Raw genomic sequence first — 26,109 nt, 5'->3', positions numbered from 1 at the left:
ACGTTGGCGAGTGCATACCTCGTAAGAGGTCTAGAGCACCATGTAAAGCGTTCCCCAGAAGACGTCGGGCCCCGGCAAAGTCCAGGACGCCAAGGCGCAGTTCTGGTTGAAATAGTACTGCTTGCCTGTCGTTTGCGACTGCACCTCCTGCCACCCCAATCCTTGGCCATCGGGGCTCTCGCCCACGTCTTCGAACGTCGAATCCACGAGATAATCCACGAAGCTACCATCGCCCATGGCTAGAGTTACGTTAAACAGGCTCGTGCGGGGTCCGCCGTTCTGCTTGAGGTGCTGCTGGGCGCGCCGAGCCGCAGGCGCAGCGTTCCGATCCAGCAAACTGATGAAGTTGGCCGCAATCTTGGCGGCACGCTCGGCGTTGGCCTTGGTCTCGAAAGTTGTGAGGGCAGCCATCGCCGTGTGGGTGCTAGCCGGGGTCGCGGTCGTCTGCTTCATCTCCTGGCGAAGGTCGCGCAAACTCGCCGAAATCTCGTTCATGCGGTCCAGATGCACCTGCAGATCCTCTAGTTTTAGCGTTTCCTCCTCGGGCGTTGGTGCTGGAGCTGGAGTGGTGGTCGGAGCTTCGGCTGGTGTCGGAGGTGGAGCAGCACGTGAACCGTTCGAAGCAGCCTGGGACTTCTTGTTGGCGATAGCACTCGCCATACTCTCCGTAAGCACATCTGCCACCCTTGGCGGTGGAGGTGGTGGAGGCGGTGCACCGCTAGGCCGTGGCGCGGGAGCTCGTCTCGAATCACGACTGCGACGACCGCCAGATCCAACAACCAGCTTCTTCGCCACTTTATGAACCACCATTGGCACTTCCACGTCTTCGGTCTCCATGCTAAGTCGCGTGGAATTCTCAGGCTGGATCTCTTCAACAACAAACTCCTCCGAATCCATGCTGCGTCGAGGGACGATTCCTACATTTACAGGCTGGATTTCCTCTATGACCAGCTCCTCCACCTCTACCTCTTCCAACTCCATACTACGACGAGGGACTGTGCGCATGTTTTCGGGAACCATTTCTTCTACAATGAACTCCTCGACCTGGACCGGAATGGGAACGCCTGCATCCGACCTCCTACCGAACGACCTGCTCTCCACAATCTTTGAGTTTTCATCCAGTGTAAAATTGGCCGAGTCCGAATCATTCGACACAGTATCCAAGCTGGCATTCTCCTCCTCCGTGAGAAAGCTAGCTACTTCCACCTTGTGCACCATCGGTACGTCCATGTCCAAAGTCATGACTGTCGCTTGTGATAAGGATTGCCGCACTGCATCATGTCGATGGCCCTCCGTGTTGAGGAAGTTACCCGCGTCTTCCTCAGAATATACTTCCTCCTCGGGGTCACTGTATTCCGCTAACTCAGCTGCTTCAGCCTGGTAGTCTCTCTCAGTCCGCGTCGGCTGCTGCGTGTAAGTTTCTTTGTACTTGCCAACGCCCAGATCAAGCTCAACGGGGGCGGGGGCAAGGATACTGTCTCCAAGTAATTGCGGCTGCAGTTCCTCGACATCTAATCGGTCTTCTTCGTCTCCAGGAGATGAAGGTGAAGTGGATGCCTTTGACAGCCGTTCACTTTTGCCCATCGACGAAGACGTCGGTCGAAACTGGAACATGTTTGGTACTTGTTTCCGCACTGCCGAGGATCCATTGCCACTGCTCCTATTTCCATCTTCAACAGAGTCCTGCGAGCTTGTGCCCGCAGTGGAATCCGAGAGAAAACTGCGTCGTGTCTCGTCCGAAGTTTTTCCTGCGGATGCATGCGAGCGACCCAAGAACGAGCTGTTAGAGGCTAGTGAGCTGCGGACGCTACCATCCGAACTGACGCGAGACATGTCGCTCTGCCGGGCGGACGATGCGCGGCGTGGCAGCTCTCGACTCTGCATCTTGCTGCTGCACTTCACGCAAATCCGTGTCTTGCGCTTGCCTCCGGGCGCGGAGAGATCACTGAGCCGTTGATGGGCTGTCACGAGCTGGTGCACACTGCACTGACTGCAGATAACGTCTCCACAGCCGGCGCAATTGTACTTCTTGCGCACGAGAGAAAAGCTGCGCGTACACACCACGCAACAAACACGGCGGCTGAGTGGCACCATATCCCTGGGACCTGCGTACACGAGCATATCTAGGCGGCGCTGGTTGATGTGGTCTCGTATACACGCGGACCGCAACGCTGCAGTGTCCACCATCTTCTGCACCAGCCAAGACGGCAGACGGTCTCCTAAATCGTTAATCATCATGGTCACAAACTCCAGACTCCCAGGCGCGCGCTCGCTCCACGTCTGTAGCGTCAACGTCTTCGCTCGAACTGAACCGTGTTTCGAATCCCGCGGCGGAAGCACGTCCAGATCCACGCTTTTGCCCAGCCGGTAGCCGATGCGGCGGCCGTCGCCGTCCTCGAACGAATCCACAAGCTCCACGTACACGTAGTCCCGGTGCTTGGCGACGGACGGCGCCAGCGACCGCACGCAGTGCCACTTGACGCACACGAAGCGCTCCTCGGGCGTGCGCGGCACCAGCGTGTAGACCACCTGTCCGTCCAGGAACTCGCTCGGGTTGACGGCGCTCTCGTGCTCGGCGAAGTCGGCGGACGTCTCGGTGATGAGCAGGTCGCTGATCTCCCGGAACGTGGCGCTGATGTTGCAGCTGCCCCGGACGGCGGCGTCCAGCATGGAGTCGTCCGGGCCGCTCCGCGCGCGGTGGATGGTCACGCCCTCGCGCGCGCGGCTGGGCGTCCAGCGCACGCGGCCGAAGCCGAGGCTGAGGTTGTACGCGTCGTCCACGGACTTGTCGATGAAGTTGACGAGCGCCTCGACGCGGTCGGCCGAGAGCTCGGGCAGGTGCTGCGCCATGTCGCTGAGCATGGACGACATGCTCTCGTCGCGCAGACTCGACGGGGACGTGGCCGACGACGAGCGCGCGGACGGCGAGCGCAGCGACAGCGAGCGCGAGGACGAGGACATGAGCATGGACGCGAAGCCGCCGCCCGAGCCGCGCGACGGCGACGGCGCCGGGGACCTGGAGACCGAGCGCGCGGACTTCTGGCGCCGCGAGCGGTAGTGGCGCTGCGGCTCGCGGTGCTGCCGCTCCTCGTGCTGCTGCGGGGGGTCGAACGGGTCGTCCTCCTCCTCCTCGTCGCGGTCCAGGTAGGGCGTGCGGCGGCCGCTGCGGCTCGGGGCGGCGCTGCTGTGGCTGCTGTGGGCGCTGCGGCCGCGCGCCTGCGGGTCTGTGAGCGTCTGGCGCCGGCGCCGGTGCAGGTTGAGCTTGGCCACGCTGAGCGCGGCGCTGAAGGTCTCGGACGCGGCGGCGCTGAGCGCCGACACGGCGGAGGGCGCCGAGCCCACGACGGAGGGGCCCATGGGGGCGGAGGCGCCGCGCGGCGACGTGATGAAGGGCGCGTACTCGGGGCGCGGCATGCCGCTGCTGCCTGCCTGCCTGCGCGTGGTCGACGGCCGCTAGGAACTGAAGGCGGCGCTCGCAGGCGAGAGAGCCTGCAAGACCCGCAGCCATCTGGCCAGGGCTAGGGCATCAGATCAACCGGGCGCGAGTCGGAACTGCTCATGTAAGTAAGTGCGCGACGCAGCACAATGACACTAATTCAGTGCTTCAGTACGTCGGACCGACGGACGACACACGATGGTCGATGCAACGCTAGCGGCGGGCAGTAGAGAACGGCCTGGCCTGGAGGTCGTTCATTGCAGCGGCGGCGACCGCACGGCATACATACATACATACATACATACATACATACATACATACATACATACATACATACATACATACATACATACATACATACATACATACATACATACATACATACATACATACATACATACATACATACATACATACATACATACATACATACATACATACATACATGCATACATCCATACAAACACGCAGCGACTTCGAGCAGCGGCACTTGCAGCAGTGAGATGACGTTGCAGACCGCAACTGGCTGCATTGTACACAACTTTGCTTTGGTCGGGATATCTCTCTCCACGCCAGTTTTGCACAGCGTTATCGTCGCGCGGCGTGCAGACTACAGTGTGTGTACCTGTACAGACAGATCGCTGTTGTGGACAAAGCGCGCTGCGGCCACACCGTATATCGGTGATCGACTCGTAGGCAGGCGTGTTACGCTTTGGGCAAGTGATCTCGAATCTACTGCTATAGCGTATCCTATACTGGTTTCAAGTGAACGGCGGTTGACGCATCGCGTCCAGGGCGTGCGTGGCGGAGCCATATCGCGGGGAGAAATTCGCGGGCCGGCCGTAGCTCTCTGCTTGGCGTCGGCGGGCGCCCATCGGCGCGGAGCCCGGCGAGACAGCGACGACTATCCATAGATGCTGACGGCGGCGGCGGCCGCAAATCGGTCCGCAGCTTGTCTACTGCTGCCGGCGAAACAGGAGGCGCGCCTTGCGTGTGGGGAGAGCGGCCTCGACGCCAAGACTTGCTACTGACGACTGTCGCGTGGGGTGGGAGTGCAAACTGCAGTCAGAGGTGACGAATGGGGATCGGCGCTGGCTGTGAGGCTGCCCCTTGCACGTGTCGGCTGGGTCAATCATCCATCGACACGCGCCTGCCTCTACGGTTCGGGATACTCACAGGTGGTGCCGCTATCAAGTTGATAGCGGCGCCGCCTGAGTATCAAGGTTGACCAGCGGGCGACTCCTGCCAGCCGCGCTCCCTCTGCTGCTGTCGCTGCACAGCCGTGCTCGGGCTGGCCAAGGTGGGCGCGATTAATCGAGGCAAAGAGCGGTCACCGGGGCCAGGTCGCGAGCGCTGGCGGCGCGCGGATGCCAGGTTGGCACACGATGCAACGCTAGCCGAGTTACTGCTATCACTTGTTCTCGGTTGGCGCCAGTTCCGCCCTGGTCGAACTTGGCTCCTGCACGCAGTGTGCACTTCGAGCGCGCAGAGTTGTACGAAGTTTGCTTTACTGTCCTTACAACTCTCCACCAACAACGCAGCGATCGCGTTGCTCTCGTTCGTGCACAAGCTGCCTTCAACATGCACACGAGTCTCGTGTTCCAGCACACAGTCGCCGCCAAAGTGCATACGCACAAGCGACTAACGCGGTCCTAGTCCATTGGAGATACTAAACTCCACGAGCTCTACATGCAGCACGGGGTGCTCGTCTTACCGAACTCGAGCTCCCAGACAGCAATGTATGTCCGTCCACCTGCGATTTCGCCATGCAGGACGTTCCATTGGTCACTGTAGCGAGGATCGCTAGTGCCTATACAACCCGCTAGTACAAGTAACGGCCGAGTGAGCACCAAGCAGCATGAGTCAGGTCGTCGTGGTCGCCGGCCGCAGCTACTCGTTGTCCGAGACGCTGCGCAGCGCCGAGCTGGCCCCGATCTTCGAGGACGCGTGGACGGCGTCGCGCGTGTGGGAGGCCAGCCGCTTCCTGGCCGAGCGGCTCGTGCGCTTCTCGTCCGTGTCGCCCGCCGCCTTCGACGTGGGCACGGGCCAGTCGGTGCTGGAGCTGGGCAGCGGCTGCGGCCTCGCGGGGCTCGTGGCGGCGGCCCTGGGCGCCGACGTGCTGCTCACGGACCAGCAGGAGGCGCTGGAGCTGCTGCAGCGCAACGTGGAGGCCAACGCGGTGTCCGAGAGCGAGCGCGGACGCCTGCGGGTGGCCGAGTTCGTCTGGGGCTCCGATCGCGCACTGCCTCGACGCAGCTTCCGCTACATCCTCGTGTCGGACTGCATCAACCCCATCTACGGCCAGGAGAGCTGGCGGAACCTGGCGCGCAGCATTCACAGGTTCAGCGGCCCCGAGACGGTCACGTACTTGGCCCACGAAGCCAGAGGGGAGGACGAGGCCATGACGGACTTCTTGGCCTTCAGCGCTGGCCTGCTGCAGTGCGAGCGCATCGACCAGCAGGGCAGGATCAGTCTCTTCAGGATCAAGAGCGAGAGCAATATAAATAGAGGATGAGCATTATGGCCACCGCACGGCACTCGACTACTTTGTTCCTATCCTGTCCGGGCCCCATGGCAGCGGCAGGCAGCTCCGTCGGCGTCTTCTGGGGGTCTGAAGGGCGACTCGTATCCAGCAAGACGTCTGATCGAGGTCAGAGTCCCGCAACTACAACTCAAAGCTCCTCCACCGTGCAGCTGCCCCAACTGCCGCACTCTGCTTCGAGCAACAAGCTGCCCCCGCAGACTCGGTCCAGAGATGATGCCGCGATCTCGCTGCTGGAGGTGCTTCATACGCTGCTGCGCAGCATCAGAGAAGACATGAGCAAGTTCATGAAAAGCATGCGGGCGATGGACCCGCCAGCTGACACCACGGTCCACTTCGTGGGGCCTCACGGACCACGCTACTACTCCCAGGGCGTGGCAGCGGAGGACCGCGAATTCTTCGTCCGCGAGCGGGAAATGGATGCAGACCGGGAGGCGGCGCTTGCTGCGGTTGGTTAGATGATTCTGCAAACGTGTGCTGTCATGGTTCACTTACTCCGCATTTGGTCGATGTGGCCACCTAGACTGCACTAGCGCGAGAACGCCACTGCGCAGTGGTCGACAAGCAGTTCTACAACTTCGACCGACGGAAGAAACCCCGCAGCAGCAAGTACAGGATCTTACACTCTACGGCTTAGATCTCATCGTGCGATGGCCCGCTTTGACGCTTTTGGCAAAATGATGTGTTCTAGGAGTGGTCAAGTTACCCGCGGCCGACTCAGCATTGAGGAGGCCGCCGCGGCTGCAGAAACAGCTCGTATTGACCGCCATCACAGAAAGATCGAGCATCTACTGCACGTCCTGCAAGACGAAATCGCTAAGGAGACGCGGAGAGAAATTGGTTGATCACGTGTGCTTGCTATCTAGGAGCTTGCGTCTGACTGACGAATACCCCTGTGCTGTAGATTTCCTGGAGTTTTGTAGCCCAAGCGGGCCAGGATCACGGCAGTCACGACGTCGAATGGCGCTGATCATCAAGGCTCGCTATGAAGCTGCAGACCGGATCATGCGCATCTTGGAGGTGCGTGCCCACCGTACAACTCGTGGTCGCTGCAGGTCAGCGGTTTACCATTTGTACGGAGCTGGTTGTATCAGGAATACAAAATCGTGGTGGGTGTGTCAGCAGTAGACTATTTGCTCCAAACCATCGCAGAGGGGAAGGCTATTATGTCTTGAGAGTCTACGGTCTTATCTATTCGGCTCAAATTATGGCGTTCGCGTCGTCATTGTACGCTGACGGGGCGATCGCGGGCCTCGCGGGCCTGTAGTGCAAAAGGATTGAACACAAGATTCGCGGTGTAAATTATACTCCCTCCGTCACAATTGCGTACAGTATTACGAACCGTTTGAAGTCTCTTGGGCTTGAGTAACTTTGACGTCCCACCCGATTGAACAGTCTTCGGGTTTCTCTTGGTTGTCTTCTGTCGTGAGATGCACGCACACTATTGTTAGCATAGAGCGGCTTTGGTAGCAGTTTCCTACTAGACCTTACCTTTTTCAACGCTGTTCGAGTCCGTCGAGGCTCGTCATCTTGCTTGGATTCTTCGGTTGCGAAACTAGACACATAGCAAGAAGACGATATAGATGACTTTGACGATGCCTTGGAGCTGCTTCGCTCCGGAAACAATGCGCGATGCTCCTCCTCTACTTGTGCCTTCCGATGCAATCGCTCTTCCAGCTCTCGAATCCGGTCTTGGTAAAACTGCTCATTGTGCCACACCACAGACCGCTACCTCGTATAATGGAAGTCACGATGACATCTCGGCGATGTTAGCTCGCCAATATTACACGAAGCCGAGGTTGGTTTCTATTCGTACCTCTCCAGTGCCAATTACGCGCTGAGGGTCCTTGTCGACGAGGCTATCGTTGAAGTGGCAAGCCAACCTGTCCGAAACCGAGGTGGAGCTCACCTCCAAAGCTTGTTCCGGAATGAATTGCCCCAACGCTTCCGAGATGGCCCGACTGCGCTGCACCTTTGTCTGCGTGTAACAGCCGGCACCATGCAGTAAGTGAGGGTCTCAGTACTTGCAAAATAGCTTTGCATGCTACCGTAACACTATAGAGGATCTCTTCTCGACACATTGGGAAAAAAATGCTACCGTAACACTCGTTTCGGTACCGAACGCACCTCTAGCGATAGCACGGTGTGTTCCAATATGCGCAGTCGGTTCTCAAGAGCGGTGGAGATGTCCATAACGTGCCCAAACCGAGTTTCAGACTCTTTCCGCGCTGCTTGAAGCTGCAAATTGCGTATCGTTCAAGCAAACACGCATTAATCAGTGAGTATTCACCACGATAAGAAGTTTTACATCTCATACGGTGTGAGTCATACCGTGTTTTTCGTTGTCGCGCCTGTGTCTTGATGAAGCTTTTCCCCGACGTCCTCGAGGGCGGTAATCACTCGCCGTCTCTATAGCATAACCGCATTCATAAACCGGTAAGCGCTTCTGCAGATAATCCAACGGCGGAATAAGTGCAGCCGCACCAAATCATCGGTCATACTCTCGAAAGAGTCTTCGGCAGCAGCTAGTCTATCGCCTAGTTTACTGCATCGATCTTCACTTGCTCGCTGGGCTTCAAGGGCGCATGCTTGCAGAAGCTGCAAAGCATTCTTCAGGGTAGCTTGTCTCTCACGTAGATCTTCGATTGCACTTGACATGTCCTCGTTGTATTTCTGGGCTGTAGTAGTTTGCACCTTCTTGACATCGTCAACCTCAGACTGAAGTACCACTACGGTGCCGCTCAGAAGATGCTGCGTGTCGAAGCATTTTTTGAGCACCTCCTTCACTCCGGCTTGCCGGTGCTCGACTTCCTGCTGAAGACGGTCAAGTCGTTGTTGCACTTGATTGGCATGTGCGTCCAATTGGCCAGCCGTCTCCGATGTCTCTGCACGCCAGGAAGCGTCTACTTGATGCACTAGTTGCTCTAAACCGTTACCCTAGCATCCAAGACCATCGACAATCTCGCTCATAGTTAGTCCTCCTGTCCTAGGAGTACAAAACGCCAAAGATTAGCCTCACTAGCTGTGTCACCGTTCTTTCCAGCTGAAAGCTCTTTTCCGACACAGAAGATCGGACGAGCGCCAACTCCTGCAGCACCACGAGCGATAAAAAGTTTAGTCGGTGACAACTAAAACGACCGCATACGTGCATACCTGGTCCAGTTTGTGCGTGACTGAGAGCGTCAACGTTTCCACCTTCGTGTCAGTCGCCGATTGGTACGAGTGCATCTCCTCGATCCGGGCCTCGAGCGCGAACACTTGCGCCTTGAGCTCCTCGATCTCGTGCTCCGTCTGGTGCTTGACGTCGTGAAGTGCAGCGTCGTTGCTCTCCGCCATACGCGGCAGGTACTCTTGGCACTGGCGGAACTGGTCCTCGAGCGTGGCCATGCGGGGCTCTTGACGCTGCAGCTCGGCCGAGAACTTGTCCATCCAGGCGTCCACCTTGGCTGCGTGGGCGGCCAGCTCGCTCTGCGCCTGCGTCGTCGTCTGCTCCACGTACTCCTGGTTGAGTCGGAAGACCTTGGAGAGCGACCCCACCTTCTGGTCGTTGGCGAGTTGGGCGCTCTCCAGCTCCGCCAGGCGCTGCTCGAAGGTCTGCGCGGTCAGGCACGCAGCCGACACGCGCTCCAGCTGCACCTCGAGGAAGGAGATGTAGGCACTCCGGTCCGTCAGCAGCTTCTTGGTGTTCTTCTCGCTGCAGTGCTTGAGCAGCGCGTTGCTGCGCATGTAGTCATCGTAGTACGAGCCGGAGCCCTGCGCCATGCTGCGAGCAGTTGAAGAGTCCCGACCGGGCGTTTTGCGTCGGTTCGAGTCCCAGTCGCGCGGATCCAGATCACTCTCGGTCGAGGAAGCACAGTAGCAACAAGAGTCATGGCGGCCGCGGCTCCGAACGAGGTGGAGGAGGTGATCAAGCAGCTCAAGAGCAAGCCGGGCTTCTCGTCCTACATCCTCATGAACAACGACGGCATCGTGGTCAAGTACGAGAACCTCGAGTACAAGGAGGCCATCATGCACGCCTACCACGTGCTGAGCCTCTACGGGCGTACCAAGAAGCACCTGCAGAAGCTCTTCCCGGACCCGAGCGACAGCGAGATCGAATGGCTGCGTCTGCGGACCAAGATGCACGAGATGATCATCGCCCAGCACTTGAGGTTCACGCTCGTGGTGCTGCAGCAGGCCGAGGCGACGGACACGACGCCGGAGCCGATTGGCCGCGGCGGCGTCGTGGAGGAGGCAGCCAACGGGGCGAAGGAGGAGGAGAAGCCCGTGGTGGCGACATGATCACGAGGTGCGCCGAGCAGAGTGATGGTCGTACATGTTGAAGTTGCACCAGCAAGCAAGAGACGAAGGCTTCGCATTTGTTTGATTATATATTCCTTTATACGCATACCACGTTGTCATGATTTAAAGCGGGGCCCGACGGCTAACCAGGCTGTACGAGTCGGCTGACGAAAATGTACACAGCACTGACTCACTCTACGCGAGTAACAGGGGCCGACGGAAGCTCGCTCTTCCTGGAGCGCTTGCGCAGGAAGAAGTTCTTGACGTCCATGATGGTGCTCAGCACCACAGGCAGCAGCAACATTCCGTTGAGCACACCGCACACCACCACCATCATGTACATGCGGAAGTAGTACTTCTTGAACACGCGTGAGTCGGCAAGTGTCAGCACACTCAAACCGATGACCTTCGTGATGGTGATGCCAAACAGCACTGACGTCAAGACCTGGCGAAGTGCGTCGCGAGCACGCTCGTCACCAGTACCGCGAGCCTTCGCGAAGAAGCGTACGTAGTGACCGCAAAACTCGACCGAGATACCAGCCGCAATAATCAAGTTCACGATCGACAGACCGTTGAGCATGATGTCCAGCGGTTGCATCAGGCCCAGTACGAGCACCACGATGTTCGTCGCCGTCAGCGCGATCACCAGCGAGTAGAACACGTTGCCCAGGTACAGCGTCGTGATCACGAAGATAGCGGCAAGTGCCAGACCAATAAGCTCAAAGGCATCATGGACCACAGTCAGGTACTGCTCGAAGTACACGTACGTCAGCGAGTACACCCAGATGTCCACACCTGTCTTCTCGCTGATCCACTCGGCCGCCGCAAGGTTCTGCTTATACGAATCAATGTAGCGCTGCTGCGTTGGGTTCGACGTTCCCGTCACCATGTACGACCAAGCCGTGATCTCGTCACCGTAGCCGCTGCTGTTGAGCTTCACCGCAGGCGTCGTTGAAGTGACAGTCGGAATTGGCTCCGTGTCAATGCTGAACTGTCCACGGTAGATCGAACCACCACCGTATGAACAAGACGTGCCAGCACTAGCCGTCGCGAACATGCTGAAGAGCGACATGTACTCATCTTCTGGAACAGGGGGCACAGTGTCCGACGAGGGGAGGCAAGTATCATCATCCGAGCGCAGTGTCGTGTACGTATCGTTGCCGGTCTTGATCGGAACATATGCGCCCTCGGAATCTACACGGCAGCACTCGCTGTCAGGGTTGACAAAACCCCAGAAGTCATCCATCCACGAGTAGGTCGTGCCGGGGCTAATGTGAGTGATCGTCTTATCGCCGTCATTTGCTAGAGCATTCATGATATTGGGAATCGAGTACGTCCCACAGATATCCTTCGACTTGCAGAAAATCGTTTCCACACTTTCATCGTTCAGCGACCAAGCATCTGGGTTGCGACCGTAGCCCGTCTCGACGATGAAGTACACAGGAACTCCCGTGGCAAGGTACACATCCAGCGCGTTGAAGTACTCGATCATGTACGAGTCGGAAGGCATGGCTTCCTTCTGCGGTAGGCCCTGGTCCAACGATTCCATCGAGTAAATAGACCACAATGTCCATCCAAGGAAAGCCAGAAGAACGACGAGCTTAACAAGCTTGTGGGTTAGGATCGACGCGTAGACATCCACACAATAATCAAGGAGATTCGTCAGCGTGCGATTCTCGGGCGTGACAGAAGGCCGGACGTCGTCCGCCGCTGGAGTCTTGGGCTGCAGCGACACAAGAGGTTCCGAGGACTGCTGAACAGTTTCTGGAGCAGGTACCCGTGCTGCCACCGATGATGCACGCTTGAAAATAATGTCGTACTTGCCGCTCAGCTCACGACGTTTGTCCAGTGTAAGAACGGAGAGGAAGAAAGTCATCTGGAAGCAAAAGTTGATCGCCACTGCACAGCATGCCATTGCGGCAAACCACAGCACCACAGGCATCGCCGAAATGGAACCAAACGCAAACGCCACCGATTCTGCAGCGGAAGCCATGAAGATACTGGGGCCAATGTACGCGATACTCTCAGACAAAATGACGGTTGTGATCTCCTCAATCGCCTTCGGGTTGTGTTCCAGACCAATAAAAAGACTCGGTTGGTCACGTCGGAGTTGGTCTTCCTTCTCCGTCATGGCGTGAATGATCAAGAAGATGTTATCAACGCCGATGGCCAGCGACAGGAAAGGCACCACCTCCATGATAATAAGCTGAAGCTTGACCCCAGCCCACATGTAGATGCCGATCGTCGAAGCCACACCGCATGCAATACTGATCACACCGCAGAAACCGGCCAGAATCTTGGACGAGATAAAGAACTCGCGGCTGAACTTGATGCGGTTGATACCAAGCGAAATGTAGATGAGCATCAGACAGTAACTCAGCGCCACAGGACCCATGCCGTTGTTTGATTCAACGTCAACCTCATCGTTCACGGAGATCTCGGCGTAGAAGTAGACATTGAATATCGTGTTCGAAGCCGCCTCCTTTTTCATGGTCTTGATGTACTCACGCTCCCACTCGATCGCAGGCTTGTTCTTGTCGTCATCAGCGTAGTTATAGTTCAGGTAGGAAGAAACAAATGCCTCCGACTCCAGGTAAAGTGTGTAATTGCTTTCGGCGCCATCGGGAAAGCCACCCAAGTACGTATTGTACAAGTTCATCGGCGAGCCGAAAGCTGACAAACAGGGGCAGTCACTCATACTCGATGGAAGCGAATCGCCATCCTCCAGAGCGTTCTTCAACTCCGTGCAAAGTGCCACATCCGACGTGGTTGGCGAGTACAGGCAGTTGCTGAAGTGCTCCAATTCAAAACCATATTTCTCGTAGAACTCGAAGTGCTCCATGTTGTTCTGAAAGTACTGCGTGATCGAATTGACCGTGCAGCCCGTACCTGTGGCCTTCCAGCAAATGTCATCCAGGCTGACAGTGGTCTCGCCATCATCCGAAGTGTACGTCACATTAGCCGCCACATTCTGCACACGAATTGCCTCCTTCAAAATCGAGGAGCGGTAGATGTTGCCACCGTCCTTCGGAACCATTATAACCTGCTCCGAGCGGTAGAAGGGGTTGAAAATATCGCCGTAATGTTGGCGCTGCTCGTACGACGTACTTGACGTAGAAACCCACAGCTTGATCGGGTCTGTTTCGATATCAATATTGTACAGACCGACGGCGCAAATGACGACGATGCATAACACCATCGGAATAATCTTCTTCGGTCGGTTGCCCTTCGAGACGAAGGCCGCCCACAACCGCAGCTTGTTTGTCATCAAATCGTCCATAAAGCTTAAGTACCCGACACTACCAGCCATCGCGCTCGCGACGCCGTGGAAGTCCGGTGTGTTCGGGCCTACTACCTGGGGAGTGCCGGAGTTGCGCTCGACCGCGCTGTACCTCCTCTCGCGAAGCATTGCGACAATGAAGCCCACGATCAGTACCACACCAACCACACCTCCGAAGATCACGAGGAAGTAGTTGAGCGGGGACCAATCCGTTGCAGGCAGGTTGTTGGCGAGGTACTCGTTCAACTCCGCCCAAGTGGCATCGTCATTGTTGTCCACAATACTTCCACTGCCAGATGAAGATGCGGACTCGGCACCGTAGCAGGCTTCCGTGTATGTGCGCGTATCGTCGGAGCTCACAGCACACAGCGAGCCGCAAACACCCACACACGACGTCATCTTGTTGTTCATCGGCGAAATGCAGTTGGTCTCGTTCGCATAGTCACAATGGCAGAACTCGGTCATCTGGAGCTCCTCCGAAAGCTGGTCCATAGTCGTCACGTTGATCTGCTCTGGAGATCCGATGCTGTTGAAGGCGTACTTACCCATATACTCCATGAGGCCGTAGCCGTCGTGGCAGTCTTGGTTGGGGTTGCACAGCAGCGAGAAGGAGCTGTCATCCTCGCAGAAGTCGTAGATGTCGCGGATCCAGTCCTTGCCCACGTAGTACGTGGCCTCCTCCACAGCGGGGAAGACCTGGCCTTCGTGCTCGTCGTCGCCCGACATGATGCGCACCTCGTTGATGTCCAGGAACATGCTGTTGTTCGGGTTGCACGTGAACTGGCAGAAAATGTTGCGCAAGTTCTCCTTGCAGGCCGAGCACAGGCCGGGGATCATGCGCACCTGCGTGGACAGCCCCGTGTACTGGGACTCGGTACAGCAGAGCATGTCATCGCCCAGGGCGATGGTCTCGTTGTAGAGCAGGGGGCAGTCCACCTCGAACTGCTCGCGGTTCGTGTCCGACCACTCGGAGAACTTGTTGGAGAAGCCCGCGTCGTAGGCGTCCTCCACGGACGTCGGGTAGTAGCGGTTGGGGATGGCGGCGCTGGCCGTGGTGATGTTGACGTAGGCCGAGTCGAAGGCCACGCAGTAGCCCGGCGCGCGGTAGAGCGATCCGAGCTCCTGCACGAGCTTGGGGTCCTGGATGCACTCCTCCACCTTGGAGTATGTGCACATGGTGAGCTGCGCCTCGATGAGCGCCAAGTTGGTGGCGTTGTCCGCGAGGCTCCAGGGCACGTAGCTGGAGGCGGACGCCACGCCCGAGGAGGACGTGGAGCCCGCCGCGCCCTGCAGCGACAGCAGCAGCAAGGCCGAGACGCGTATCATGGCGGGTGTTGGCGTGTCCGGGTGCCTGCTGATTGGGAAGTGAGCGATCTCGGGGGATGATGAAGCTGCAGGTGCAGGTGCAGATGCAGGTGGGGGTCGCATAGGGGAGCTCAGTGCGTTGAGCTCGGGTTTGAGACGGATCAGGTGTATCCAGGGGTGGCACTCGGCATCGCCGTCCGCTTGACCGCCGTGGCTCGACTCGCGCTTGACACTGTCACTGACAGCGCTGTCTGGCTGCGCGCGTCTGCGGCCTCGCAGTGCCAAATGGCTCCGTTAGTCGGGCCTGCTTCAGCCGCGCTCGGCTGCGCCCGGATCAAAATGCACCGCCAGCTTAGGTAACACGCGCGTCGAGACCCAAACGGCGAAAGGCGGCGGCGAGCGCTCAGCCAGCCACGGCTTGGGCCTCGGCGGCGGCGGTGTCCGCCTTGGCGCCCCGCGGCAGGAGAGCGCGGAAGAGCATCATGCGCCCACCGAGAGCCGAGACGGTTATGGGGAGGCACGTGGGATTCAGGGTGCAGCCGCTTCAACGCAGCAGACGCGAGTCGGCCGCGGATCACCAAGACAACAGGCAGCGCGACTGGCCCAGCCGTCCGTCGCTCGCTGCTTGGCCAGCCGCAGTCTGCATGCTGCAGGCTTGCGACTGGAAGCCCAGCATACTGAGGCGCAGTCATTCGGGAGTGATGGTCGTTGAAGAGGGCAAAAATACTCCAGTGCTGGAGCTCCTTCTCGCCATGCCCACGCCTCGACCCGAGCTGCCGGCGCCAGGGCCGCTCCTGTTTCCTCGCTACGTGGACGCGGACAGCCTGCAAACGACGGAGGACGACGCCGACCGAGCCGTCCGCAGCCAGTCGGTGCTCCGAGTCGTCGGCCTGCTCGGGGCTTCGAGCGCCAGCACGCAATGCGGCAGCCCGCGCGCCGCAGCGTTCGCCGCCCCGTCGGCGCCCGAGAGCCCGTCGCCCTTCGGCTGCGGCTCGCCGAGCCCGTTCGTGCGGAGGAAGCACGCGGCGTCGCCACGCGCGGGCAAGATGAGTCCGCTGAACGCCCTCCCGCCCCGAGCGCCGTCGCCCGTCGGAGAGCTGCCCACGGACTCGGTCGTGTCGCGCGCGTCCCTGCTGCTGCCGCCGTCGGGGGCCACGACGATCCGATCCCCGAGACGGGCGATCCTCGGCCAGTCCGACGTGCAGAAGATCACCAAGTGGCTGCAGTCGCTCTCGCACGAGGCCGCGAGCTTCTCGTCCTACGCGCTCTACTGCGACATGCTGTTCCGGGAGAGCCGCGTGCTGACGCAGGGCAAACCCGTGCCCAACCGACTGCAGACTGCGATCGCGTTTCACTGTCTGTGCAAGGCCACCAGCGTCTTCGCGCGGCACGAGAGCATTCTGCTTCAGATCTGCAAGTACGTAGCGGCGCCTCGCTCTGGTAGTTGGCATTGACTTGATGTGTGCTGTGGTCTTGTGTCCACTTGACTTTAGCGACCTGGGGGCTGCCATCTACGTGAACCACGATCCTCCATTGATCCGCAACGGAGAGTTCGAGGCGCTGGAGTTCTTCGCTCGCCTTACCACGTTCTACGAGCAGCATACCGTCTCCCACCAGCAGAAGCAGGATCTTCAGCAAGGTAGGCATCTCAGTTGCGGATGTCGGCTGCAGATGGCTGAGCTATATGGTATGACCCCGTAGAAATGATAAGACAGCAAGCGGCATATCAACAGCGTTTAGAGGAAGAGCGGGCCCGAAATGACCAACTGAAGCACCTACAGCAGCAACTCCACGTCAACAAGCTCGACCAGATCAGCACGAAAAAAGCCCACGCAAAAGATTTGAACAGCAAGCTGCAAGATATTCTGCAGCACTTTCAACACGTCAGCGACGACGAGAAAGAGAAAATTGTTCTGGGTGCAATCGATGCATTGCACGCACAGGTATCCGCCACCGCGGTACTTGCAATAACGGACGAAATGGATCCGGCCGAGAAGGACAAACTCATGGGCAGTCTGTTTCGAGACGAGATGAAGGAGATCACACAGTACGTCCACACTTTGTTTCCTCGATAACATTTTAAGAAACTAACAACAGTTTGCCCACCCCCCAGGCAAATTGAGGCCCAGGTACTTGTCAAGTCGAGTGCGCATCAAAACATGATTCTAGAGCGCTCGGCCGCACGGATCACTCGCTTCCAGACACTGATTTTGCATGCGATCAAAAATCCAGATAGCAGCGAAGAACCAAATGGACACGGCAGCGCTGAGGCAGACGATTGCTTGTGCGATCACGATCGCAAAGTGCTCGAGAGTATCGGAGATGTGGTTGATGAGCTGCAACGGGAAAAGAAAAGCTCAATGAGCTTGGAGCAGAAACTGCAAGAAGCTGAAAAGCTCGCGACAGATCTGCGGTGGAAAAATAACGCGCTTGTGAATGAAGCGGAAGAGACTGCAAAGAACCATGAACAGCAACTCCAAGAAATGAGAGATCAATTGGCTGACGCGCAAAACTTGACCGATGACAAGGCTGTTCAAACAGAAGGTGATGGGGACGACTTCCGTCGCCACAATGAAAGTGCGAGTGGCAAACGACGACGACAAATGGCTGGCTCGGACAGCGACGATGATCTGATCCTGAAGAATCGTGCCAAGAACAAGTTCGGCTACGGCATTGCAAACATCATCGACCAAGCGAAGATTGCTCCGTCCAAAGTGCGCAAGATTTTGCTCAAGCGTAAGCCTCTTACGTTGAACGAGCTTCACAGTATCATTGTCGGCTACTACCAGGCCAAGATGTTTCAAGATGTGCAGGATGATTCCTCAGGGAAACCCCGCACGAATCTGGCGCAGTTCATTATGGAAATGTATGTCCTGCACTACGGTCTCAAAGACCTTGCTGTCAGCCAACTTGTCTTTTTGGATGCTGCTATTCGCAAAAACGCTCGCGTACGTTAACCTTGTCTTGGCATCTTCTATTCAGTGCACAGAGTTTACGCGAACTGCTTCTGTTTAGGAAAGCGCTCGTGTGCGAACATTTGGACTTCTCACAGGCTCTCTCGACCCGGAATCTCATGCCTGCTCAGTTCAAGGTGTTGACTTCTTTTTGCTGGTGGTCGTGATTATCTTCAACGGTATGTATCCTGTCATGGTTGGCGACGAAGATTATTGCGTTGTGAATCTGACGTTACCATGGTTCTTTAGCCGGTGTGTACAAGAAAGGCAGGAAGCAAGCCGTGGCAATTGCACAAAACCTAAAGACATTCTTCGGAGATGGAATCTTCATTAGTCCAAAATCCGTGACGGTCAAGCATGAACTGGTGTGCCAAGCTATCGATCTAGCGTTCTCGTTCACAAGAAATGACCCTGGGGGGCCCCTGAGCCAGCTGAAAGATGAGATTCGCCAGAGATGCCTAGCGAATAGTGGGGGCTTGGACATAGACATGGTGTTGGAGAAGATTATGAATTACTGGTTCGTGCTATACGAGCAACAAATTCAGGATATTCACAACATGTTCACAATGGTCGACACAAACGGTGACGGAACCTTAGACTTCCAGGAGTTCTGCGAGCTGGTTGCAGTTCTTGAGCCAACAATGGATCGTCGTGATGCGTTGGCGCTGTATAACCGCGCGGCTGGAGAAGATAACGTTATCGACAAGGATGAGTTCGTGCAGGTGATGCTGGCCCACCAGCGTGGAATCATCCTCGAGGAGTTCTACGGTGGTGTGTCGAACAAGAAGATCTTGATGGGCATCGAACAGCGGAAGACCACACTCTTGCCACTAGGTTCGCCCACAACAACCGGCCATGATAAGGAAGAAGGATCCTTCGCCTCATTGACTGCTGCAATGGCCTCAGTCGCGGTGCCCGCCGAATCGTTGGATGAGGAAGACGAGGAAGGCAAGAATTTGTACGACTTCGAGAAGACAGAGAACCAACGAGTCCAGGAGAATGTATCTTTCCAAACGTTATCTAGACTGTCGACGTGGGCTGCGGAGGCTAAGATGAAGCTGCGACAAGCAACATCCAAAGCTCTCGAGTCGACGAAAGAGGAGGAAGAAGCGGTAAGTGATACCTTCCAGGGTGACACGACAGTCTTACTTCGCCAAGCATTGCAAAAGGCCAACATTAACGTGGCCTCGTCAAAAGAGTAGAGCCGATTGATATCGAGGAATTTACTTGCCTGTCCATTATTTGGTCAAACAAGAGCATGAAATGCTACACGAACTGTGCTTACCTCTATTCTTTATCGCACTTCCGACCTAGCCAGCGATATCTTCATTCGGTGATCAATTCCCGTTTCCATTCGTACGGCTGATCGTTCCTTCTACTTCATCAATTCCTGCTCCAACTCAAGATCTCGAACCGTCAGTGTGTACTTCATTTTCTTGTCACGCTTCACGTCTGCCGTAGTGTCGTCCGAGCTGTCGTCAGCTTGAGCTTTTGCTTCCAGACTCACTTTCAAGATCATCTCCTCGACGATGCCAGGGGTGGCCTCACGAGGAACGGCATGTCCACAAACTTGGAGTATCACCTGCCCTGGACGCAGCAAACCCGTTTTTTCTGCTGGCCCTGGGCTCGAGATGAACGCTCGAATGTAGATTGCCTCGTCTTTCCAGTTACCAAACAAAATGCCAAGCGGGGCTTTCGGAAAAACAATCTCTTTTGTTGGAATCGATGACAAGATATCGACGTTGTCTTCGTTGGCCAATGGAACAGCGGGTATATCTCCAGTTGACTCGGCCTCCTCGTTCGCATTTTTGCTCTCATCAGTCTTCTCCTTCCCTGGGTGATCACGACTCATCGAGTCTCGATCACTTTTGCTGTCTGAGAGACGGTGCTGTTGAAGTAACTTGCAGATCGCAATGTAATCTTTGCGACTTACGAACGTGCAGTGCATCGGCTCTTTCTTGCTCGCAATATCGCGCAGGGCCACCATAATGTCCGCAAAATTACTGTAGTCGGGGCCTGTAAGCGGGGTGTCATTCACCTGCAGAAGTACGTCACCTTTCTCCAGCAAATGGGTCTGCTGTGCAAAGGACGGAACACGCGCAAAGGCTGATAGCACCACGTACTTCCTACCAGTGGACGGCGGGTCGTCGTCGTCATCACACGCAAAAGATGATGCGTCCTCGATTTCAATCATTGGGGGCCAGTCGCGGAGCTTGATGATAGCATCCGGGCTTGTGGCAAACTGCATCGTCACAGGGCGAGTCTTCAAGTCGCGAAGAACGGCCAACACTTCGGACAGCGTCTTGAAGCGCAAATCGACATTGTTGACCTTCGTCAGAAGCTGGCCAACTCGAATTTTGCCGCTGAGTTCTGCTGGACATTTTGTACCGTCTGGTTTCGCAGTAAAACCGACCACTATCACACCACAAGATGCCAGTGGACGAGCTCGCAACCGTAAGCCAAATGGTCCCTCTTGTCGAAATGTGAAGGTAGTAAACTCCGGTTGTGGTTTCATTTGCTGCCGCCGGTTCTTAGCAGGGTCCTCAGGAAGTAATGAGAAGCGCATTGTAAATGGTAGTGGTAGCATATCCAGCAAGCCTCTCAGTTCCTCCACAGTTAGCTTACTGCAGCACAGACCATTAATTGCCAGCACACTGCCGCCCACAGGAACGCGCCTAAGGTCACCCGTCAGATGGAAGTCGTGATGGTCATCAGATTCGTTTTTTGTTGTTGGTGAATCAACGTCCAGAATTTGTGATACAACCACATATTTGTTCAGAACCCCCTTCGTGAAAGTGAATGGTACGGTATTCCGCTCGGTGAAGATGCATTCAAGCTCTTGTGGCTGAATTTCTACCTCCTTGGCACCACGCCAAAGACTTGCCGTCGGTAAATCTTCCATGCGGATGTCGAGAAGTTGAAAGATCAGCGGCCAATATTCATCCATTTGCTTGTTGAGCGTCCCCAGAAGCTTAATCATGTGCTTCAACAACTTTGTTTCCATCGTCTTCGCCAAGTACTCGCGAATTAACTCAGCGAAAAGTGACGTCAGCATGTTGTAGACTGCGCTAAACCAGCTCCCTTGCACGGTGAGCTTTAACTCCTGGCGAATTTCGATAGTCATTGAGTTAAGAACCAGAATGGGTTTGAATTCCCCTGTCTCCTGGTTCACGATTTTCTTCTCGGCCTTGAAGCCTAAAGAAATAACGCCGCCACTGAGTGCAGCATCTGCCAACCCTCCTCCGTGCAGGTAAGGGAAATACTTTTGCTCAAAGGTCCAATCAAAACCCTTGAGTAACGCAGTCAAGTGGGTCGCACGAACAGTGAACAGCTCTTCGTCAACTACTGTCCCCATCCGCACTTTGACACGCTCTTTTTTCACACGGAAATTTGACAGGTCCAGGTTTGAGATTGAATACCCAATGTCGTCTTCCACGCCTGAAATGGTGTCAACTTTTAGGGTTGGCAAGACCGACGTGAAGAAGTCTAGACAGTGATCTTTCATCCGGTTGACGAACTCTTGCCGCTTTTCGCGGTTCTTTGTCATCGTGGTTCCCCACTCGGCCAACTTGTCCAGTTTGACTTCAGCAATAGCTTTTGTCACGTTGTCGCAAAACTGATCCGGGTTCTCAACCGACTGAACCAATTCCTTTGCCTTCTTCATCAATGTTTGCCCATGAGATGTCTGCTGCATCTGCATCCAATATTTTTCGGAGGCATGGACCAAGACCTCAGCTTTAGACGACAATTTCGGTAGCAGCTCTTCAGCTTTTTGCGCCAGCGTGCTCGGGTCCAAATCGGTCATTGAGTTCACTCCCAGCTTTCTGCTTGCCATTTGCTCCAAGCGTGAGATTGTTTCTTGCGCTTTCATCAAGTCGCTTTCGTGCTGTTGAATTTTAGCAAGAAGATCTGACTGCAACGTTTGGTGCTCTAGAGACGACTTCAGCGCCTTCAAACGAGGCTGCTCCGCATTCACTTTGCTTTCCAACACGTGCAAAACCTGGGACAAAACGAGTTTGTTATCCTCCTGCGATGATGTTAAAAGCGACGAAGCGCTACCCCTCGATAAGAGCCTCTGTCGAGCCGAACCGAGCTCGGCGCTAGCTTTTTCACGCAGGCTCGAGTGGAGATTCTTCACCTCGTCGCTGTTTTTCAATTGGCTCAGGACAGTAGCCGCCTTGGCGAAAAAAGCAGCGGAGTCTTTGCCTTCAAGCAAGTCGCTCTCTAGCATCGACTTTGCAGACACAGCCATCTCCTTCAAACGTGTTAGCTCCTTGCCACTCGCGGCTCTCAAACGCTGGGTAGCATCCGAAAAACTGGGATCCAGTAATGAAGCTAATGCTCGTGTGTACTGGTCTCCGTACGACGCATTTGTAGAGATAAACGAGATGGCTTCCGCGTGGTGTTCGCAAAAAGTCTGAAGTTGACGGTACGTTTGCTTCGCCTTGAGACTGAGTACCAGCGCGTCGTCGCGGGTAATCCGTCCCTGGAACTCTTCGTAAATTCTCTCGGCGGATAAAGGCTTGGGCACCCTTGCCAGCAGACGAAGATCGACACAAGCCACGTCCTTGGCTTGGAAGTAGCCGAGGCTTCCGCAGTCCAACTGCACTGCATACGAATCGTTCGAGCTCCTGTAGTCTGTAACGGTCCCAAGACCGAAACTCGTCCGAACGCGCGTCTCCTTTGCCAGGCGGAGCTCCTCTTTCTGCTAGGCAGGAGACCCACAACAACCCACACGTCAAAACCTGCAGTGACTGTTTCCTACGCGGAGCTGGAGCGAGGTGAAGACGCACCGACAATAGCTTCGAGCGTTGGTCTGCGGCCGTTTGCTCCTGGCTCTCGTCAGCCACGTCGTCAGTTTTGATCTGCACTTGGTACTTTTGATCCGGCACACTGGCAGCGGGCAGCAACACGCAGCAGGTGAGAGACTGAGTGCAGTGCAGAGGCAGCAGACGCCTCTCACACGTAGTTGAGCACGACGCCCTCCGCATCTTCTTCCCCTTGGCGCAGCACCAGCACCCGCGTGTGTCTCGGGATCTCTCCGCACTGCAGCATGCGGATCTCCGGCAGCAGACATCCCCTCTGCCACGACCAGATGAGCGCGTGAGTATACTGAGACCAAGAGAGTGCAGCAAGGGATTGTGCCGCCTCACCCGCGCGTACAGCACGGCGCCCCCCGTCAGCGCCACCTCCACGTGCGTCTTGCGGTCGCTGCAGCTGCGCACGCGCCCGGGCCCGAACGGCGTCTTGACGTCGTCCCCCTCGCGGTAGCGCATGGCCATCGCGAAGAGCGGCGGCACCTCGTCCGCGCGGCTCATGGCACAATCCGGATTGTGGCTTCAACGCGGCGAGCGTCGTCATCTGGACCCTCTCGTGTGCTCGAACAGTTACAGCCGTTTCATACCATACCCAAGCCAAGTGAATCAGATGGGATTGTGGACTTTTCCGGTTTAATTTGTGATTTTGTACTCTATCTCGCGAGGAAGGCGTCCAGCGGGCCCTTCTTCTTCTTCGGTCTCGCGGCGCCCGCGATCGCCATGGCCTCGCCGCGCTGCGCCTGGCTGAGCTTCAGCGCGAAGTGGAAGTCGGCATGCTCGGCGCGGGGCTCGGGCACAATCCGCTGGCATTCTGCGCAAAAGTGCCCGTCGGCCGTTTCTGATTGGTCGGCGCAAGTTGAAGTTGCAGCCGTTGCAGGCCCAACAGTATTAACACCATCGACAATGCTGCCTGGCTGGCTGAAGAACGCCGATATCTTCTGGCGGCTGCTCTTCCTCAACGGCGACGCCGACCCGTCGCGGCCTCGCTTGGCGGCGAACTGCTTCATCTCCTTTTCCATGCGCTGCGCGGCCGACGCCGCCTGACCCGCGCCCCGGGTGAAGAAGCTCGAGATGGTGGTCACGGCCTGCGAGTCCAGCTCGTGGAAGTTCTTGGCGTGCATGCTCAGCACCGCCAGCGGGAACACGCTGTCCAGGTGGAGCCGCATCACATTCATCGCCGCCGCGTACAGCTCGTCCACCGTCGTGTCCTGCGCGATGCCCAGCTTGCACGTGCGCGGCTTGTCGCCGGGCTTGGCGCGCGTGAACTGAATCGCCAACTGCGACGGGAAGCGCTTGTTCTCGATGCGCTCGTCCTCGCAGCGCATGACCATCTCCTCACACAGCAGACGCACCCAGTACTCGAGTTGTTCGACGCGCACCAGCGCCGCCCCCGAGCGCTGATCGAACTGCTTGACGCAGCCCAGCATCTTCACCTGCACCTTCTTCTCTTCCACCGGCTCGTTGCCGTCGTTGCCCTGGCAGATTTGGTGGACGTAAGCCGCAGTTTCCTGGCCCACGTGCTTGCTCAGGTCTGCCAGCCCGCATCGTTCAAGGAAGGTATGTGCAGTCAGCTTCTTAAATGCGTCCTCGGGCGATTCACCTGCTGCTGAGGCTCCTTGATCGGGCACTCCTAGTCTCTCGTAAATACTCTCCAGCTGCTTGCCGAGCTTGCCGCCCAGACCTCGCACCTTTCGCATGGGCAAACTCTTCATGAGATCGGCGACGAACCGGGGCGCGACCACTACTTGCCCGCTGGGCTTGTTCAGTGGGGACGCTAACTTGGCGAGCAGTTTGTTGCCCGAAACGCCGGTAGAACAAGTGTAGCCGAGCTTGCTGTAGATCGCCTGGCGGATTTCTCGTGAAATCATGGCGCCAATGCAAAGAAGGCGCTCAACTTCCGTCAGCGGGAAGGCCGCGACGCTGTCGCTCGTGCTATCGTCCTTAGAAGCAATACCAAACACTTTCGTGTCGTGGTTGGCGGGGTCCTGACAGAAATCTGACGAGAACACAGTCTGCACCAGGCGAATGAGCTACAACCTCTCCCCCACGCAGTGAGCGGAGCCCACTCACCGTCTGCGCCAGTCTCTGCTTGGCCAGCTCGGTCACGTCCATGAACGCTTCGTCGATGCTCGCCTTCTCGATGACTGGCACCATGGAGCCCAGGATGGCAAAGATCTCGCGGCTCGCGACGCGGTACCTCCTGAGGATGGCTTTTTGGTGCGTCCGGTCGAAGAGATGCCCCGGCTTGCGGTTCTCCCCCAGCGTGTCGACATGTGGCTGCGAGCAGCGCGTCAGTTTGGTCAGCCAAACGCAACCTTCCCGCGGTTAGCCCCAAGCCACTGCAACGCACCAGGTGAATGTGCGGGCACTTCTTCTTCGCGTCGTCCACAAAGTCTCCTGCCGCAGCAACCAACGCATCAGCGCCCAGTCACACGAGAGGCGCAGCACACGTGGGCCCCGCCCCCACCTCGCTCCACGCCGAACTTGCGCGCGTCGTAGTTGACGGCCAGCAGACTCCCCCACTGCTGCACCGCCACGGGCTGTCCGTCCGGGATCTTGAGGCGCCGCTGCTCCACCTGCGCGTAGAAGCAGTCGAGGTCTAGGTGGATGATCACCCGCGTCGAGGGCGAGGCTGCTTCGTCGCCCGCGAGCTCCATCCAGTCGGAGCTGGTGGTTACCGATGTTCACACAAGTATGCAGTGGCGACGAAAACAATGCTGTAGACGTATGCAACCTGAAAATAAAGCTAGTCGCCCTTGTCGGGCAAGCATCCATTATAATGCAATCAATGCTTCCAGCCGTCAAACTGCTAACGATGGATACAATCGCCAAGCTGATTTCACAGTGCCGGACCCGTTGCATGCATGCAAGGCACCCTTGAAAACAAACATGGCGAAGGACTCGCGTGCGTAATGAAAAACAATCTTCTTAAAATGCAGCGTTAGATCGAACGATATCGAGAAATGTACAACTAACGTCACTACATGCACCCGCTACATTGGAAACGATCCCCAATCATGACGTACGCTCTGTAGTCGCTACAGTTACGGAGACCGGGAGGTACCGGGATCGATCCCCGCCGAGTGCGGGACTTTCCACGGAGGCCGGAGATAGGCAATATCTTGGACGAGCAGCCACTCCATGGAGTGGTCCGCCCTGCCAACCCGCACCTCGGTGTAGGATAGTTGGGTGGGCTGGAGGCCCCAAGTGCCGAAAAATGCCCCATAGTGTAATGAGGGGTATCAGAACCCGGTCCCGAAATGGGTCGGATAGCCACATGTTGGAAAACATTGCAAGTTGCTGCTGTTGAAGTTACAGTGAAGTGCTGCTGGAGCAGATAAGGGACGAGGCAGTTGAGGTAGTGTAGTCTAACGGTTGCATGCATGTCTAGGAGAGAGGGAGAAGGAGTTTGGCTGCGGCCATTCCCCAACTTACCGCCAAGAACAAGTTGTATTTGTGTGTGTGAGCTTTGTGGTGACATATTCCAACACCAC

The 26,109-nt window shown here is 56.7% G+C and overlaps 10 protein-coding genes across 13 annotated transcripts; 5 read left to right on the top strand and 5 right to left on the bottom strand.

The window, feature by feature from the left end:
• Nucleotides 1-30: 30 nt before the first annotated feature.
• On the bottom strand, nucleotides 31-3,414 carry IUM83_18339 (Chromatin structure-remodeling complex protein BSH; the record flags this gene model as incomplete). Its single annotated transcript, XM_067943334.1, has 1 exon — nucleotides 31-3,414. The coding sequence occupies one exon, from the start codon at nucleotides 3,412-3,414 to the stop codon at nucleotides 31-33; it is 3,384 nt and encodes a 1,127-aa protein (XP_067784487.1).
• IUM83_18338 (uncharacterized protein) lies at nucleotides 3,257-3,457 on the top strand (the record flags this gene model as incomplete). The annotated part of the gene is made up of 1 exon (XM_067943333.1): nucleotides 3,257-3,457. The coding sequence occupies one exon, from the start codon at nucleotides 3,257-3,259 to the stop codon at nucleotides 3,455-3,457; it is 201 nt and encodes a 66-aa protein (XP_067784488.1).
• A 1,837-nt stretch (nucleotides 3,458-5,294) lies between these two features.
• On the top strand, nucleotides 5,295-5,951 carry IUM83_18337 (protein N-lysine methyltransferase METTL21A; the record flags this gene model as incomplete). Its single annotated transcript, XM_067943332.1, has 1 exon — nucleotides 5,295-5,951. The coding sequence occupies one exon, from the start codon at nucleotides 5,295-5,297 to the stop codon at nucleotides 5,949-5,951; it is 657 nt and encodes a 218-aa protein (XP_067784479.1).
• Nucleotides 5,952-6,007: 56 nt separating this feature from the next.
• Nucleotides 6,008-7,153, top strand: IUM83_18336 (uncharacterized protein; the record flags this gene model as incomplete). Its single annotated transcript, XM_067943331.1, has 5 exons — nucleotides 6,008-6,427; nucleotides 6,502-6,587; nucleotides 6,670-6,818; nucleotides 6,883-6,998; nucleotides 7,073-7,153. The coding sequence occupies 5 exons, from the start codon at nucleotides 6,008-6,010 to the stop codon at nucleotides 7,151-7,153; spliced, it is 852 nt and encodes a 283-aa protein (XP_067784480.1).
• Nucleotides 7,154-7,200: 47 nt separating this feature from the next.
• On the bottom strand, nucleotides 7,201-9,740 carry IUM83_18335 (Chromatin structure-remodeling complex protein BSH; the record flags this gene model as incomplete). 2 transcript variants are annotated; one of them, XM_067943329.1, is made up of 9 exons in its annotated part: nucleotides 7,201-7,239; nucleotides 7,321-7,398; nucleotides 7,470-7,706; nucleotides 7,795-7,956; nucleotides 8,106-8,216; nucleotides 8,310-8,387; nucleotides 8,463-8,915; nucleotides 8,998-9,066; nucleotides 9,132-9,740. In XM_067943329.1, 9 exons carry the CDS (start codon nucleotides 9,738-9,740, stop codon nucleotides 7,201-7,203), a joined length of 1,836 nt encoding a protein of 611 aa, XP_067784476.1. The 2 variants fall into 2 exon arrangements, with proteins under 2 accessions (XP_067784476.1, XP_067784477.1); XM_067943330.1 differs by having other exon boundaries at nucleotides 7,321-7,395.
• A 108-nt stretch (nucleotides 9,741-9,848) lies between these two features.
• On the top strand, nucleotides 9,849-10,259 carry IUM83_18334 (Dynein light chain 2B; the record flags this gene model as incomplete). The annotated part of the gene is made up of 1 exon (XM_067943328.1): nucleotides 9,849-10,259. The coding sequence occupies one exon, from the start codon at nucleotides 9,849-9,851 to the stop codon at nucleotides 10,257-10,259; it is 411 nt and encodes a 136-aa protein (XP_067784478.1).
• Nucleotides 10,260-10,449: 190 nt separating this feature from the next.
• IUM83_18333 (Niemann-Pick C1 protein) lies at nucleotides 10,450-14,865 on the bottom strand (the record flags this gene model as incomplete). Of its 3 annotated transcripts, XM_067943325.1 has the most annotated exons (2): nucleotides 11,909-11,982; nucleotides 12,060-14,865. In XM_067943325.1, 2 exons carry the CDS (start codon nucleotides 14,863-14,865, stop codon nucleotides 11,909-11,911), a joined length of 2,880 nt encoding a protein of 959 aa, XP_067784485.1. The 3 variants fall into 3 exon arrangements, with proteins under 3 accessions (XP_067784483.1, XP_067784484.1, XP_067784485.1); XM_067943326.1 differs by having other exon boundaries at nucleotides 10,450-14,865; XM_067943327.1 differs by having other exon boundaries at nucleotides 10,450-13,458.
• Nucleotides 14,866-15,596: 731 nt separating this feature from the next.
• On the top strand, nucleotides 15,597-19,000 carry IUM83_18332 (NPP1-like protein; the record flags this gene model as incomplete). Its single annotated transcript, XM_067943324.1, has 6 exons — nucleotides 15,597-16,261; nucleotides 16,338-16,483; nucleotides 16,546-16,891; nucleotides 16,958-17,792; nucleotides 17,860-17,977; nucleotides 18,048-19,000. The coding sequence occupies 6 exons, from the start codon at nucleotides 15,597-15,599 to the stop codon at nucleotides 18,998-19,000; spliced, it is 3,063 nt and encodes a 1,020-aa protein (XP_067784486.1).
• A 173-nt stretch (nucleotides 19,001-19,173) lies between these two features.
• On the bottom strand, nucleotides 19,174-23,116 carry IUM83_18331 (PDZ domain; the record flags this gene model as incomplete). Its single annotated transcript, XM_067943323.1, has 4 exons — nucleotides 19,174-22,503; nucleotides 22,592-22,691; nucleotides 22,762-22,880; nucleotides 22,952-23,116. 4 exons carry the CDS (start codon nucleotides 23,114-23,116, stop codon nucleotides 19,174-19,176), a joined length of 3,714 nt encoding a protein of 1,237 aa, XP_067784481.1.
• A 152-nt stretch (nucleotides 23,117-23,268) lies between these two features.
• Nucleotides 23,269-25,272, bottom strand: IUM83_18330 (DNA polymerase iota/DNA damage inducible protein; the record flags this gene model as incomplete). The annotated part of the gene is made up of 4 exons (XM_067943322.1): nucleotides 23,269-24,627; nucleotides 24,686-24,892; nucleotides 24,966-25,012; nucleotides 25,083-25,272. 4 exons carry the CDS (start codon nucleotides 25,270-25,272, stop codon nucleotides 23,269-23,271), a joined length of 1,803 nt encoding a protein of 600 aa, XP_067784482.1.
• Nucleotides 25,273-26,109: the final 837 nt, after the last annotated feature.

The sequence above is a fragment of the Phytophthora cinnamomi genome (assembly GCF_018691715.1).
Source record: "Phytophthora cinnamomi strain GKB4 chromosome Unknown Contig90, whole genome shotgun sequence".
Classification (NCBI taxonomy): domain Eukaryota; phylum Oomycota; class Peronosporomycetes; order Peronosporales; family Peronosporaceae; genus Phytophthora; species Phytophthora cinnamomi.
Note: the sequence above shows the minus strand (reverse complement) of the source record. Positions and strands in the feature narration are given on the sequence as shown.